At 37.7% G+C, this 14,537-nt stretch overlaps 3 protein-coding genes across 7 annotated transcripts; 1 reads left to right on the top strand and 2 right to left on the bottom strand.

Annotated features, from left to right (window-relative positions):
* Window positions 1,567–5,632, bottom strand: LOC18776197. 5 transcript variants are annotated; one of them, XM_020564349.1, is made up of 7 exons: window positions 5,520–5,632; window positions 4,359–4,596; window positions 4,017–4,136; window positions 3,560–3,670; window positions 2,716–3,420; window positions 1,896–2,254; window positions 1,567–1,804 (listed from the first exon to the last, which is right to left on the bottom strand). In XM_020564349.1, exons 5-7 carry the CDS (start codon window positions 3,403–3,405, stop codon window positions 1,693–1,695), a joined length of 1,161 nt encoding a protein of 386 aa, XP_020419938.1. In that variant the 5' UTR covers window positions 3,406–3,420; window positions 3,560–3,670; window positions 4,017–4,136; window positions 4,359–4,596; window positions 5,520–5,632; the 3' UTR covers window positions 1,567–1,692. The 5 variants fall into 5 exon arrangements, with proteins under 5 accessions (XP_020419938.1, XP_020419936.1, XP_020419937.1 ...); XM_020564347.1 differs by lacking the exon at window positions 3,560–3,670 and having other exon boundaries at window positions 4,359–4,443; window positions 4,541–4,596; XM_020564348.1 differs by lacking the exon at window positions 3,560–3,670 and having other exon boundaries at window positions 4,359–4,443; window positions 4,541–4,565.
* Window positions 6,267–9,321, top strand: LOC18777294. Its single transcript, XM_007209269.2, has 5 exons — window positions 6,267–6,676; window positions 6,924–7,007; window positions 7,649–7,996; window positions 8,324–8,542; window positions 8,892–9,321. Exons 1-5 carry the CDS (start codon window positions 6,467–6,469, stop codon window positions 9,039–9,041), a joined length of 1,011 nt encoding a protein of 336 aa, XP_007209331.1. The 5' UTR covers window positions 6,267–6,466; the 3' UTR covers window positions 9,042–9,321.
* LOC18777809 (protein BREAKING OF ASYMMETRY IN THE STOMATAL LINEAGE) lies at window positions 9,556–11,065 on the bottom strand. Its single transcript, XM_020564856.1, has 5 exons — window positions 10,975–11,065; window positions 10,443–10,804; window positions 10,196–10,318; window positions 9,894–10,033; window positions 9,556–9,798 (listed from the first exon to the last, which is right to left on the bottom strand). Exons 1-5 carry the CDS (start codon window positions 11,063–11,065, stop codon window positions 9,684–9,686), a joined length of 831 nt encoding a protein of 276 aa, XP_020420445.1. The 3' UTR covers window positions 9,556–9,683.

Here is a 14,537-nt window from a genome sequence, read left to right as displayed (position 1 = left end):
GAAGTGGCCTATGACTCGGTGGTCCGTGTGCCTCAAGCAAGTTACAAATGAAAACGAATGATTGAATTGAAATTCCACTCTCACTCTCACTCTCACAACAACACAACCAGCGCAGCAGAGTAACTTTTTAATGTCTTTGGTTACGCTAACTAAGCATGTTGTCAATCATATTAAGCTAACAAAGCTTAGGTCGCTCTCCTGTTTGTCATAATAAGAGCAAGTTTTTTGGGGTCGAATTGAAGCTGAAAAGTGCACCTTTGGACAGCCTAACCTGACTACTTCTTCAAACTTCAAAGGGCTGATAAAGATGGAAAACCAATTAACAAAGCTTCTCGGACAAAGTATCTACTAGTTAGCTTTCATGAACTTTCATGATGAAGCTATTCGTTTTGATAGTCTACGTACAATTTGGTTTTGGATAGTATCTGATTGGATGACTGGGTCTCACTGAATCTAAATCTCATCTTTTTGCCATCAATTTTTGTTGGTGTTGTTTCTACGTCTTCTTAATGGCTAGACATTGAAATCTCGTTGACCTTTTCATCGCATCACAGTGGCGATTATTTGAAAACCTTTCTTCTTTTCATAAATTTTTATCTAGTGATTTTTGAATGTTTAAGCCTAATTGTTTAATACATGCATTGGTTAGGCCATTTAATCAAGGTAGTAAACACGAACCCCTAACACCCAAGTTCGAATCCTTCATAGATGAAGAGATGAGATGGGATGAGCGACATTGCTTGCTATGCATGTGCAAACTGCCCTGGGCCAAGCAAGCATTGGCTGATGGACAAGGCAAACCACCATAACTTTAGGCCAGATGATCAAGATGTGACTTGTTGAAGACGGAACATGCTCCCTTCTTCTTGCCTATGGGTTTTGCCATAAAGAATTGCCATTAAAGACTTCAATGGGCTATGGACCATGCTGCGCTGCCTGCCCTCCGTGGATTTTGACTTCACGTTTGAAGTTGGAACCCTCTCACAGTTGGGCAGATGGCTATCATGGTTGTGGGCCTTTGTTTTGTGACCGATCGATCTTCTTGACTTCCCTACTTCGAGTGCACCATTATGTATGTTTGCCCTATTCAGGACTTTCTAGTTTCAACCAAACATTTTTAGCCTTTGACAATGGAGCTTGGCTATTTTAGAATTTGAGGGTACAGAAAGTCGGGGCAAAATGTCTGGTATTGGAATTGGTTAAATGATTCTCAAAAGAGGCCATTAAGGATTAAACCTAGCTAGTTGCCCTAGCTAGCAGAATTGGTATTCCAAACTAAAGGGGTTTTGGGGGTTTTGGCCCACTGCATCAAGTATGCGTTTAATCATATTCAATTATCAGTTCTAAAGTTTTGTTCAATGTTGATATCTCTCTCTCTCTCTCTCTCTCTCTCTCTCTCTCTCAGAGTAACTCAGTTAGGTTTGCCAGAAGGATGCTCAGACGACAACCATAATTTCTCTTCAAATCATGTAAGCGAATGCCAATGGGACCATCTGAACTAAACTCATCACATGTCCAGCAAGGCCTCTACTTACCAAATACAAAATATTAAATGGATTAAATTTAAGTAAATTTATTACTACTATGATGTTATTGTATAAATCAGAACATGTGTATGTGTATAATCTGTAAGGCATGGCATAAAGCTTAACTAATTTTCAAGCCAAAAAGATTGAAGTAGATATATGACATTCAGAATTTACAGCAGAGAAAACGCATCACCCAATGGCGGTGGTGTCTCTGTAATTGTCTCGGGTCAGCTTTCCCCATTCTTGCCGGGCTGCCATTCCATTCCGAGGATAATCTGCTCATCATGTAAAAGTTAAAAACTATGATCCACATGTTACAACTCAGAAAATAAGAGCAAGCAGTAGTAGTAGGGTTAGTGAGGTTACATGGGAAAAGCAAAAGACTGGGAGCTAGTTGTGCTGCTATTTGACCGAAGAGATATGCTACCGCAACTTGGTATTCCTCCTGAGAGTGCTGAAAGGCCTGAACAAGGTTCAGATGCTGACATCCCGTCTTCGGACGAATCAGGCCTGAACATGTTTCCTATGTCCGGAGGATGGCACTCTGCACTTTGTGTAACTTCCTCTCTCCCATCATCTATGGTGATTATACCATTGAGTTTGCCAAGACTGCTTGCATCGTCCAGGTCACTTCGTACAGAGGCCTTGCTTGTGCGGCTGTTGTCATCAATTGCCTGACTTTTGGATAATACCATTGAGTTTGCCAGCACTGCGTTATTTGGACCCTACAGAATGTGAAATATAAATAAAAACCAAACCAAAGAATTCAACTTTGCAAGTATGCCTAAGATATTTTCCAATCTGCGTTGGGAGTTTGCAAATATAGAGAATGATGAAAATGTGATAGTGAAGCAAACACCATCCAAAGCTTTCATTGATTACCAAACGCGTGAGATTAAATCCAACTGGTTGGTAGGATTTGCCATCTCATATTGGCTCTTAACGCTAATATTATGTTAATTATCCTCGGTGGCATTACCTCATCCAATTATTTAAGACAGAATGGAAAAAGCATTGTCCTGCAAAAATTCCATCCCTATTTCATGAGCATCAGCTTACCAGGGCCAGTGGGGAGGCTCTGGAATGAAAAAAATTAGTTTTTTTTTAAATTTTTTAAAAGATGCAATAAATAAGATTTCAATGTTAAAGGGGATTTATTTTAGCAAAGAAATAATTAGTGACTTACCTGTCTAACTATAAGCAGTGTTTCGGATACGGTCTTCTTGGTTGAATGATCATCTCTGTCTCCAGAGTATTTTTCATCTTCAATCTTCAAGTTCTTGGAACCACACTGCTCGCTTACGTCCTTGTCACAGTCATGCTCAGTTGAAATGGAAGACTCCGAGTCCAGAGTTTCTCCAATTGATTCACTGCTGCTGTCCATATCAGAGTCAAGTATGCAAGAGATACGACTATGGTCCAGCTCACAGTTTTCTACCAAATATTTTTCCTGAGATGGCACTTCCTTGTCAATGCAAATGTCCTTAAAACACTGGTAATTACTGCTCTCTTGAAGGAAAGCAACCAGCTCTGGCAATTCATTGTCCATGCCAACCTTTCTTTCCCTACTCTCCTCCTTGTCACTGCAAGTACAAGTATAATGTGGGATATGTTGGCCATTTCCATCCACAGAATCCTTCCAATCCATGTAACCACTTGCTCTCGAGGCGTTCCGGACAGCATGCATATCCCGGCTATCATCTGGATGTTGATTTGGAACCACCTCACTGTCTTCACTTTTCAAATTGGAAATGAATACATTATTATCTTTCAAACCGGTGTTCTTTTCTACCTTCAACCCTTTTATGGCTTCAGAACATTTGAACTTGAAGGACTTGTAAACAGGCTTGAAGACCGCAGTTGAATGCTCATCCATGGATTCGCTATTTGCCTGGTAATCGATACAAAAGAAAAGCTAAAACTTGTTTCGCTACTAGTAATGGAAAACAATGAGACTGGTCTAGTTTAATGCAATTAACGGCTTCATCTGTAACATAAAAAAATTGAGCAATATAGAATTGAGTGTTCACTTTTGCTTGCACACAGAGCCCTCTTGGGTGCTGGTTATAAAAAGGTTGGGAATTAATCAGTCCTTTGATGAGTGTTACAATATGATGCTTCCCATGTCAACAACAGACATCCTGCTCAGTAATGCCAATAAATGATTAACCTCAAAACTGTTCTGCCTTGGTGGAGAATGAGTGTCAAGTGAATGATTTTTTTTTTTTCCACCTCAGGTTAAGTTCCATATTACAAAAAGGGTAGACACAGGGTGCAAGAATACAGCACGTAATTTGGAGCAACATGCATTAGTTTAATTCAATGGCAAAGAAATAAAAGAAGGTTCAGACACAAAACTCCAGGGTATACTTGGGTTGGAAGGAAATCAAAATTTTAGACTCGTGCATATAGATTGAAACTACCTAGACTGAAAAACTGTTACTTATAAATGGTCAAGCATCTAGTATTGCAGCTATTGCTACTCACCTGGCAGGTGCACGTCATTATGGAGGGTCTGCTCGTTCAGCTGAAACAGAATACCCCACCATTTCAACAGATTCTCTACTGGTTTCCAAACAATCCTGATATTTCCGATCTGAAGGTGACCTGCATTTACAGAAGCATACTTTAGAGCCAGGGTTTTGTTTCAGCAAATTAAAGATCAGGAAAACAAACTTTGAGCAATTAAGAAGCTCTTTCTTTAATTCAACTTATGTTGTGTAAATCCACATTGAATATTAGTCAAGAAACTTGAACTCTACAAAATTCTGGTAACCGATGAGGAAAGTGGTGGAATTGGGAAAACGGTAACAAAAAGCATAAACTCACCATAGCAACTGTTAAAGGGCTCCTGACACAGAGTAAGAGAGAAAAACCAATTCTTTTTGGTGCGTAACACTGGAGAAATTTATGGCTTATATGAACAAGCAAAAATTATTAAGATAGAAGTTAGAAACGAAATACCTTTTATTCAAACGAAAAATAAGAGAAAAGCAGAACTTCTGGCTTACAAGGTTAGCATATCTTTCAGTCTTCCTGTCTTTGACAAGCAAAAATGGGATCAGCCCTGCAAAGCGTGAATGCTCATAACAGATGGAATAAAGAAACTGAGGTAAACGGCTCAACTGCAGATTGGATTGAAAACTCTTGGTTTGACCACAAACTCCTTCCATCAAATACATTTGAGAGATGAAAGGCATAATTTGGAAAGTTTTTACCAGGAACAAATGCAGAAAACTTTTAAATTTGCAAACTTCTATAATAGCAACCCCAATCAAAGATTCCCACATAAGCACTACCTGGCACATGGGAATTTGTGAATTTTGGTTACTATTAGGTTAGGTGAACATCCCATAACCATGATTCAAATTTCTTCTGTCAACCTTTTCTAGTTATGTTGCCTTCCTTTTTGGTTAAGACATTCATTTAATTACCAAAAAAAAAAAAAAACCATGATTCAATTTTCTACTTTCAATTTTTTATGGTCAAGATGTGGAAGTAAAGGAAACATGAGCAGGAAAGAATAAAGAATGACAACCCATAATATCATTTTGTACCATGATTTCTCTATCTCCAAGGTTTATAATCCAAGCTTTGAGCCACTACTTACTTTGTACTTTGAGACATATATTTGATTACAAATTAGAAGAGGTTTACATTTCCAGGTGTTTTCCTCAATCATTCTTTGTAGCTGTGAAAGCTATTTCTCCTACCTAGCAACTTTTGATCACACCTGTTAATATATTATACATCTTTCCGGTGATTATTAAAGAATTATATTTGGAAAAGATCCTACTAACTAAAGTTAAGGATTTGATTTTAGATACATTAAGATCCAAATCTTTTAAATCCAACAGAAGTGAAAAACCAGAAGATCACTCAAACAAATTATCCATGTTTGGATGCCCACTTTAGTTTTCAATAAAAGAAAAAAAACAGTTATAGAAATTCCAGTTGACAGATATAAGGTTATAAGTAGATGAGAACTACCTCTCTGTCAGTCCAGGAGAACATGAAGCAAGTTCTTGATTGTCCCCTGCTGCCCTGCATATAGTACAGACATGAAGATCATGAAATGCAAGTATTCAGATTGTTGAGTGTCAATGTCATATATAAAGCATTTAGAGGAAGCTAACAGACAGAGTTCCCAAAAGAACATGATAATAAAAGGACAGTTCAAAGCATTAAAACACCATGAAACAGATACTGATGCTTTAGTAACTGAACTGTCATCACTTTGCCAACACAAATCTTCTTGGTTATGTCTCATTGGCATCTTCTTTTTCTTTTCTTTTTGGAACAGTCCATCTGTCCTTAGGTTTAATTATCTTTTACTCCATAGAAGTGCAATTTACTATCTGCCACTTCTCCTTTTCCTTGGGGTTACTAGGCAACCAAGCAGTTGCTTATGGGTTATCTAAAAAATTAAAAGCAGATGCCACTTAAAAAGACTGCATTGAATTTCCCATTTAATAGCAATCTTCTGCAGATGACTTTGTCAGAAAAACTAACAGCAAAAAATTATTGCAACAGAAAACATTCCCAATGTGCAAATAAAGAAGGCTGATTACTTGACGTAGATATAGACGAAGCTTAGACATAAACAATACAATTGTATTTAATTTTTATTTTTAGAATTCGAAAAAAAACAAAGAAAAGAATGACTGAAAAATAAAAACAAACCAATCCTTTTCATATATTTTTTCTCATACATGGGGCATTTTGAGATTTTGAATCCCCAATTAAATGATAAGGGCATTTTGGTAAAATCAATATTCGTTGAAAAATCGATTGTCTGAAAAAGAAGTGATTTTGAAAACATAGTCCGCGACTGTGCCACTCTCTCTCTCTCTCTCTCTTCCCCTGTCCGGCTCTCTCTGCGACTTAACTTTTCAAATTTGATTTTCGAAAAAGAAGATAAATTGGAGAAGAAGAGGATGTACGAGGCACAGAATTTCCTGGAATCGCAAGATAATTCAAGTAATTTTGGCCAGGACCTAAAATCGTGGCTTTCAGGGGATGCCAACTCGTCCCCAACTCAGTCCTCACTCGCTCATTCTTCCACCACCACCACCCACAACAGCAATGTCGATCGCGTCCTCTTCAAAGACCTCGTCGAGATCGTCCCTCTCGTTCAGTCCCTCATCGTAAGCCCTCTCTCTCTCTCTCTTGAAGTGTAAATTGTCAGCTCTCTGGCCTTTTCTTTTGATTGTGTCTTGTTCCCGAGCAAATGGGGAAAATAAGCGTTAATGGCTGACTTGGGATGAATTGAGTAAATTTAAAAATTGTTAATTTATGTGTTTCCGATTGGGATTGGAGAAAATGAAATTGGTATTTTCAATTAAGGATCTTTTTCCTTCTTTTACTCACAAAATTCATGGCAAACTATTTTAGGATCGGAAAGCAAGCAGTTCGTTTACGCGGCGTGGTTCGGTGACCTACACCAAGACACCTTCTAGAGAATCCTTATCCAAAAAAGTAAGAATTTTATATGCTCTTGCTAGCTTGCTAATTTTGGAATAATCAACTGTTATTTATGAATACTTATGGCGTTGTTTTTTAAGTGATGAAGCTAATGTTTGTTTTTTTTTTTGGTCGAAAGATGAAGCTAATGTTAATATACATTTTTTTAGACATTAAATGCAGTAAATACAATTGTAGTATAAAGTGTAATGATAGCACTTAGCATGATAGTATACCAAAATTGGTGGGGTGTAGAACTACAATTTGTTGTCCTTAGAAGAATTTGATGTCTGTGGATGCTCCAGTGGTTTTATCTTTTCGAAGAATCAAATAATTTTCTTTCCTTATTGTTTTGTTTGTTTTGAATTTCCCTTTTATTAGTCAACCAGTAATGCAACAGATGATTGAACTTCTTTAAAATCTAAGAGGTTTCTTGGATTTAGGGGATTATTGATGACGAATTTTCATTATCAATCACCATTGGAAACTGGAATTGTTGCTACTACATCAAGACCTTGGGATTTTACTTTGGTTCTTAAGCTCTCACTTTGTATACCTAACAATGTCGTTTGATTTTGTTGCTTTTCGTTACGCCGATTTTGCTGTGAAGGGCCCCGTCTGTATACCTAATATTCCTCTCCTCTTATCCTCTGAAGGTAACTGAACAAAAAGGGAGGAATCCAGCTCAATCCATTCCCATAAGAAAGAAGAGGGATCATGGAGACAAGGACCCCAGCACAAATTCTAGCAATAACCCTGATTCTGACATCTTTTCTAATTTTTCCTCAAGAACTTCAGCAGAGCAAGAAGAGTTGGATGCATTAAGGGTACAAGTGGATGATCTACAAAGAAAAGTATTAGAGAAGGAGGAACTTTTAAAGTCATCGGAGATATCAAAGGACCAAATGAAAGCTATTCAAGCAAAACTTGACGAAATGAAGCACCAAGTTTCAGAAAAGGATGCGTTAATCAAGGCTGCTAAGCTACAACTCTCCGATGCAAAGGTAAGCGTGCATCACTCGGTGCCTTGGAGACGTTTAGAGATTTCTTATGATATTTTATTTCCTTGTGAGGCCTAATGACAGTAGTCAATCTAGATTTTGGAGTTGCTTCATTGGGTTCTAGAGGGTACAAAGGCAAGATTGTCTGAAACGTTCCATGTGTTAATGTAGAATACAAACAAAATCTGTGTTCAAGTAGCAACTTGCCTAAAATGGAGCAGAGTCCTGTTTATAAACTTTATTTTGCTTACTCTCTCTCTCTCTCTCTCATACGCACACACAACGCCTTCTGTGAATCATAGCGTTATCGACATATGTCCTTTTTCACAGATTAAGCTTGCAGATAAGCAAGCTGCTTTGGAAAAGTTACAGTGGGAAGCAATGACATCTAACAGGAAAGTGGAGAAGCTTCAGGAGGAGCTAGACTCCTTGCAAGGACAGATTTCATCGTTTATGTTCCTATTTGAAGGCTTGATGAAAGCGGATGCCATTGTATACGGTGAAGATTATGATATTTCACCGTGCACTGTGGATCATCTTCCTCATATCGTAAGTATACTCCATCCCTTGGATATGGTTGTTTATTTCCTTTATTTTTTTGGTTGGTTGTGTCACGTATTTTATATTAACTAATTGCTCGAGACACCTCTGTTCATATTCTTGTATCATTGCTATTAATTTGTCAAGTATCTGTTTACTTGGTTATTGTGTGTGGGTGGCAAAGCGTCTGTGTGTGTGTTCAAGCAAGCTGAAAAGACAATAAAGAACAATTTGTTGAGCCCAAGGTTGTACTATTGTGTGGGATATAATGTGTCGAGAAGAGTTTGTTTATGTATGTATATCCACTTGTTCGCTACTTTATTCCTTGTAGTTGAAAGATCCATGCTTTAATGAACAGGATGATTTGGATGAGACGCATATGCGGAAAATGGAAGAAGCTAGAAAAGTTTACATCACTGCTGTTGCCGCTGCAAAAGAAAAGCAAGATGAAGAATCTATTGCTGCTGCAGCCAGTGCAAGGTTACAACTTCAATCATTGGTTCTCTAAACCAAACGTGGAGAATTAACATACCCTTACTGAAGAATTCTCATGCTAGCTCCACTAGGTTTGACTAGTTTTGCAGTGTGGTAGTATCCATGAATTGTTGTTGATTGTTGTATATTTTATATTTCATTCCGCGTTTTTTGATGGGCTATGTGAAATGTGATTCGTTTTCTTTTTCTTTTAGGATAAATAGACTATGGAAATGGTTGTTGATAATAGTTTCTAATTTCTCCCATGATCAAACATTTATTGTTATCTGCAATATGCCCTTTGCTTCTCATCAGTCTTTGCTCTCTCTCAGCCTCCTTCCTTACAGGAATTGAGTTATAAACATTGTTTATCTAATATCTTAGATCTGAAATTTCATGGCAGAATGTTGCTTTTCTGAAAACGCAAGGATATCATACTTTCACATTGAAAAGTTATGCATCAGCAAATGACCACCAAACAAAAAGCGATATTGCTTAATCCGCAATTAAAACGATTAATCCCAATCAATCGGAAGCTAAGTATGTTTGAAAGTAACAAGCATGAATGTACAAACCACTATGACCTTTTTATTGCTTCAACTAGAAGGCACAATAATTTGGTTATGCTTAATCCAATATCGTGGGGGAAAAATGAGAAAGCAATGCATTGCAACTTTCAGAATCTACAGCACTGAAACTGAAAGCCTATACAGCGAGCCTTGTGCTTTCTTAATTCCAGAGCTTCTGACTTTGGCATTTGCACGGGACTGCCCGTCCACTCCAAACCCAACCTGCATTCCATTGTTTTTACCAACTTCTTAAGAAATAATACACCCTGGAAGTAATATCATTATCATGAATTAATTAATTAATTGTTCTAACGTACACTGGAAAAGCAAAAGAGCCTGTACTGCCGTCGGATTGATTAGAATCACTTGATTCAACGGACACCATCCTACAATCCTCAGCAATGCTACCAGGATGTGGTTCTGTACCCAAGTAATTCTCCTCTTCTTCTTCCTCATCCTTAGCAAAAGAATTACATTTCAAAAAAAGAATATGGGGTACAAGTTATTATGAATGTGTACTTTTTGGCACACCATTTTTTAAGACGTGTTGTGAGCTAGCTAACATGCATATTGTTCTAAAAGAAGATATCTTAACCTTAGAAATATAAAGACCCTCTACCTTTTGGTCAAAGATGATACATTTTCCATCATTTGTTGTAGGGTAAATATCATATGCTTTTCCAGTCAACCTCTCCTGATTGCTACACCTTTCAGCTCTTTTTGTATCCTCGCCATAATTAAGCTGTTTTGATCAAACAAAAGCAAACCACTAATCAAATTAACCTTCTTTTCCTTTTTTTCTTGGGGGGCTTTGTCTTAATTTTATAACTTAACATGTTCAAGAAATATACAACACTGTCACTAACCTTGCGATTCACAGGCCTTGGTGAGTTTCTTGACGTGCAGTCTATACTACTGGCGGCTTCCGGTTTTCCATTTTTCACGACGTCGAATGCTCCATCTTCTTTAAAGCAGAATACTATAAATTCTTCGTCTGAAAAATGTGGCCTGCATCTTGAGTTATTGGAACTCCTACTTTCAACTGGGCAAGTGCCTTTAACCTGTTGCGAACTGTGGCTTAATCGTCGTTCTCGGCTGCATTTTTTGTGCCTTGACATCTTTTTCGTATTTGTCTCATTGCATCTGCTGTCATCCTGCATATCGAAAGCCATGTTTCTTATTGGTAGTTGGGGGGTTGCAGGACAACATCTATCAGCTGCTTTATCATCTATTTATACAGACAAAAAGAAAAACAAGCATTACCCAATTTGAAATAAACTATCATCGGATCAAATAATTAATAACAGTTATAATTTACAGGGCCTGATATTTCTGTAATAGTATAAACTACTAGCTAGTTCATCATGAATAAGTTGCTATACGGATTAATTTGCTTACCTAAAGAAAACCTGCAAGCCAAGAAACATGAAGCCCAGTCCTTCACACGCCATCTCACTAGCCTTGTCATTGTCCATGGCGTGCTGCACATTTTGAGTTTGTTACTTAATTTTAACAGTTCAGAGAGAGAGAGAGAGAGAGAGAGAGAGAGAGAGAGAGGCACTTGGATGACAAGAAGAGGCAAATGACCATTTGAATTTGAAAAAAGGAGCAGCATGACCAAGGGAAGGGAGTTACAGTGCTAAACCCATAATGAGTAATTAGTCAGTTACGTTTCCAAACATGGTAAACCAAAACACATCAATAATGCTAGGGGCACCAATTTTGTTACTAACTTTTATTTACCAAGCTATGTGGCAAGTGATATGGCATTACATGTCAATTGCCACGTAATATTTTTTAATTACATCATTTTGTATTTTTATCATCTTTTATAATTTTCCCATTTTTTTTTCTTTCATTTTTGTCGTCTTTGAGTCCTGGTAGTCCAAGAGTCCCCCGCAAAACAATCCTCCACCACCACAGCCACCATCATCACTGATTTCCTCGTCCATCTATTGGACAATCTTTTTCTTTTTCTCCCAGATGTTAGACGGAAAAGATTTCTGTGCACGTCGGCAACTGAAATTTTCTGAAGATCTGCTATTGCATTTGAGAAATCAAAGAAAACCATATATATTTGCAACCCTATGGTGGGATGAGGTATGTTTACTTCTCAAACATACATTGGCTATTGCGAGTATAATGCCAGTACGTATATAGCGATCGAGTACCAAATCCATTGGCAGTGATGCTTTGAATCATGAAGTAATCCTATGATGGCTGATGAACATGCTACGACAGCGAGCCAATCTGTTAATTTTTGATTAGTTAATGATCTCATCTCAAAATATTGTGACAAGACTTAGACAGCCATGTAAACACAGAAACATCATGCTAAGCTTACTTCCCTCCCTCAACAGTGAAAAGTTGGGGATTCGGTTTAAAACCCAAAGAATATACATCGAGTAGAAAAGTATACTATTACAGCCTGTTCCTATATGAAACTAGTCCAATAGGTACATATCATGAACAGGATACAGTTTCGAATCAGATCAGTGAAGCTATCACAGGAAGAATTTCCAAGGAACCAGCAGTTGGAAATATATTATTGTAAGTTGGTTGAGCACTTAAACTACAGAGAATGCTACGACTATCTCATGAGTAATGGCATATGACTCTACTATCAACTAATGATAAGTATTGGAAAAACACTTGCTCATATAAGCATCCAAGAGTGCACCTCCTCAATGACAAGAAAATATTAGATGTGCCTCAAATTTCTGAAGTTCCATAAACAACAAAAATGCACTCAACCCACGGCTTATCTCTAAACTTTTCCACAGTGGCAAGATCTACTTAGTGAAATTTTCCAACTTAATCTCAGAACGGAAATCCTTACAGCTGGTAACTGAAGATACCACATATTCACTACTTGTGTTAGGTCTCATTGTTAAAATAAATAGAGTTTTTCTATTTAAATCCCACACTTCTCTTTGTTCACCTCAATTTAATTCAAAATTTCAAAATTTCTAAGAAAACCCCACTATCTTTCCAAACTACCCCTAAATACACACGTAGCAGAAAAATAAAATAATAAAAAACTCATAAACCTCACACCCCACACCCCACACCCCGCACCCTGCTATCTTGCCCATCACCACTCTAAGTTCACCTCAACCTCACATTACTTAAAAACATTGTCGTTAAACTCAATTGATGACCCACAAGCAACTATTTACATATTGTATTTAGAGTTTGTAAAGAGAAGATGAGAGTGTAGTAGGTTTATTAGGTTGAAAGAGAAGAGTAATCGGGCTAGTGTAGAGCAGTTTGTGTTTTTCTAAAACTTAATATGAAGAGTGGCGAGGTATGTGTATAAATGTATTAGGATTAAATATTAAGTTTGATGACTTTTTTTGTTGTTTTACACCATAATAAAACTTAAGAGCTTAATAATTTAAGTATTGGAATTAAAAAATAGGCTTAAATGTTAAAATGGTCCTTGTGTTTTAGTCAATTGGCAAATTTAGTCCTTGTGTTTTTAATTTGACCAATTTAGTCCCTGTATTTTATTCTGTTAGTAAATGTTGTCCATTTCGTTAAATTGCCGTTAAAAAATTCATTTAAAATTTTAAAAATTATTAAGTTCTGTTTACAAAGCAAACAAATATGAATTAAAATAACAAAATGTTAAAAAAACAATCTGGAAACCCGACAGCCTCTATGTTCTCATGCCACCACAACCACCATGAGGAGTCCCAGCCACCACCCTATTCTCTCTCTCTCTCTCTCTCTCTCTCTCTCTCTCTCTCTCTCTCTCTCGCTCTCTCTGTTTTTCAATTGTCGAATCCCAACATGGCAACCAAGTTCTTCAGTTTCTTTTCGCTGATTCTTTTGCTATGCTCCACATTCATTGCAGTAAAGTGCCTCACCTTGCAATATCATGAGTACAACAATTGGAGGTTTCCTTGATGGGTTATCTCTTGGAGCCATCAAAGAATCAGGCCCTAGCCCAGGTGAGAGGCACAAATTTACGAACCAACAAACCCTTGGAGGGATAAAGAAACCTAGCCCGAGCCCTCCCTTCCCTCCCCACAACTCCTCCATCTCTCTTTCTCTCTTCCTTTTTCCATCCCACCCACCCCCACAAAATATGAGTGAAATAAAGATTCAACATCAGTATTGGCAAGCAACTGATGGTTGTGGTGTTGGGTTGGGTGGCAGCAGCAGCATGAGAGGAGGACACAGTCTGTTGGTTTTCCAAAATTTCTTGTTAATTTTGTTATTTGTATTAATATTATCAGTCCTGATCTCTTGGACTACAGGGGTCCAAGAGATTTGTGATCACTCACCGTTAGATGTAAATTCAACGGTTCACTCACTCTTGCACTCCTTTTAAAAAACTTTTTTGAACCATTGGATTAATATCCAACGGTGGGTGACCACAATCTCTTAGACTCCTGTGGTCCAAGAGATCGAGACTAATTATCAGTCCTAATCTCTTGGACTACAGGAGTCTAAGAGATTTGTGGTCACTCACCGTTGGATGTAAATTCAACGGTTCACTCACTCTTGCATTCCTTTTAAAAAACTTTTTTGAACCATTGGATTAATATCCAACGGTGGGTGACCACAATCTCTTAGACTCCTGTGGTCCAAGAGATCGAGACTAATTATCAGTCCTAATCTCTTGGACTACAGGAGTTCAAGAGATTTGTGGTCACTCACCGTTGGATGTAAATTCAACGGTTCACTCATCTTGCACTCCTTTTAAAAAACTTTTTTGAACCATTGGATTAATATCCAACGGTGGGTGACCACAATCTCTTAGACTCCTGTGGTCCAAGAGATTTGTGGTCACTCACCGTTGGATGTAAATTCAACGGTTCACTCACTCTTGCACTCCTTTTAAAAAACTTTTTTGAACCATTGGATTAATATCCAACGGTGGGTGACCACAATCTATTAGAGTCCTGTGGTCCAAGAGATCGGGACTATTAATATTATAAACTAAACTTAAC

This window comes from Prunus persica, chromosome G5, assembly GCF_000346465.2.
Source record: "Prunus persica cultivar Lovell chromosome G5, Prunus_persica_NCBIv2, whole genome shotgun sequence".
In the NCBI taxonomy this organism is placed as follows: Eukaryota; Viridiplantae; Streptophyta; class Magnoliopsida; order Rosales; family Rosaceae; genus Prunus; species Prunus persica.
This window is presented reverse-complemented; position numbering and strand designations above follow the sequence as displayed.

Excerpts from the sequence above, each read along its gene's own strand:
- LOC18777809 (XM_020564856.1), bottom strand. The coding sequence starts at position 11,065 with ATGTGCAGCACGCCATGGACAATGACAAGGCTAGTGAGATGGCGTGTG. Across the intron at positions 10,805-10,974 it reads GGCTTGCAGGTTTTCTTTAG|ATGATAAAGCAGCTGATAGA; the intron begins GTAAGCAAATTA and ends CTGTATAAATAG. Across the intron at positions 9,799-9,893 it reads GGCTCTTTTGCTTTTCCAGT|GTTGGGTTTGGAGTGGACGG; the intron begins GTACGTTAGAAC and ends AATGGAATGCAG.
- LOC18776197 (XM_020564345.1), bottom strand. Across the intron at positions 2,255-2,715 it reads CACTGCTTATAGTTAGACAG|GGTCCAAATAACGCAGTGCT; the intron begins GTAAGTCACTAA and ends CACATTCTGTAG. Across the intron at positions 1,805-1,895 it reads CAGTCTTTTGCTTTTCCCAT|ATTATCCTCGGAATGGAATG; the intron begins GTAACCTCACTA and ends CATGATGAGCAG.
- LOC18777294 (XM_007209269.2), top strand. The coding sequence starts at position 6,467 with ATGTACGAGGCACAGAATTTCCTGGAATCGCAAGATAATTCAAGTAAT. Across the intron at positions 7,008-7,648 it reads GAGAATCCTTATCCAAAAAA|GTAACTGAACAAAAAGGGAG; the intron begins GTAAGAATTTTA and ends TATCCTCTGAAG. Across the intron at positions 8,543-8,891 it reads TGGATCATCTTCCTCATATC|GATGATTTGGATGAGACGCA; the intron begins GTAAGTATACTC and ends TTTAATGAACAG.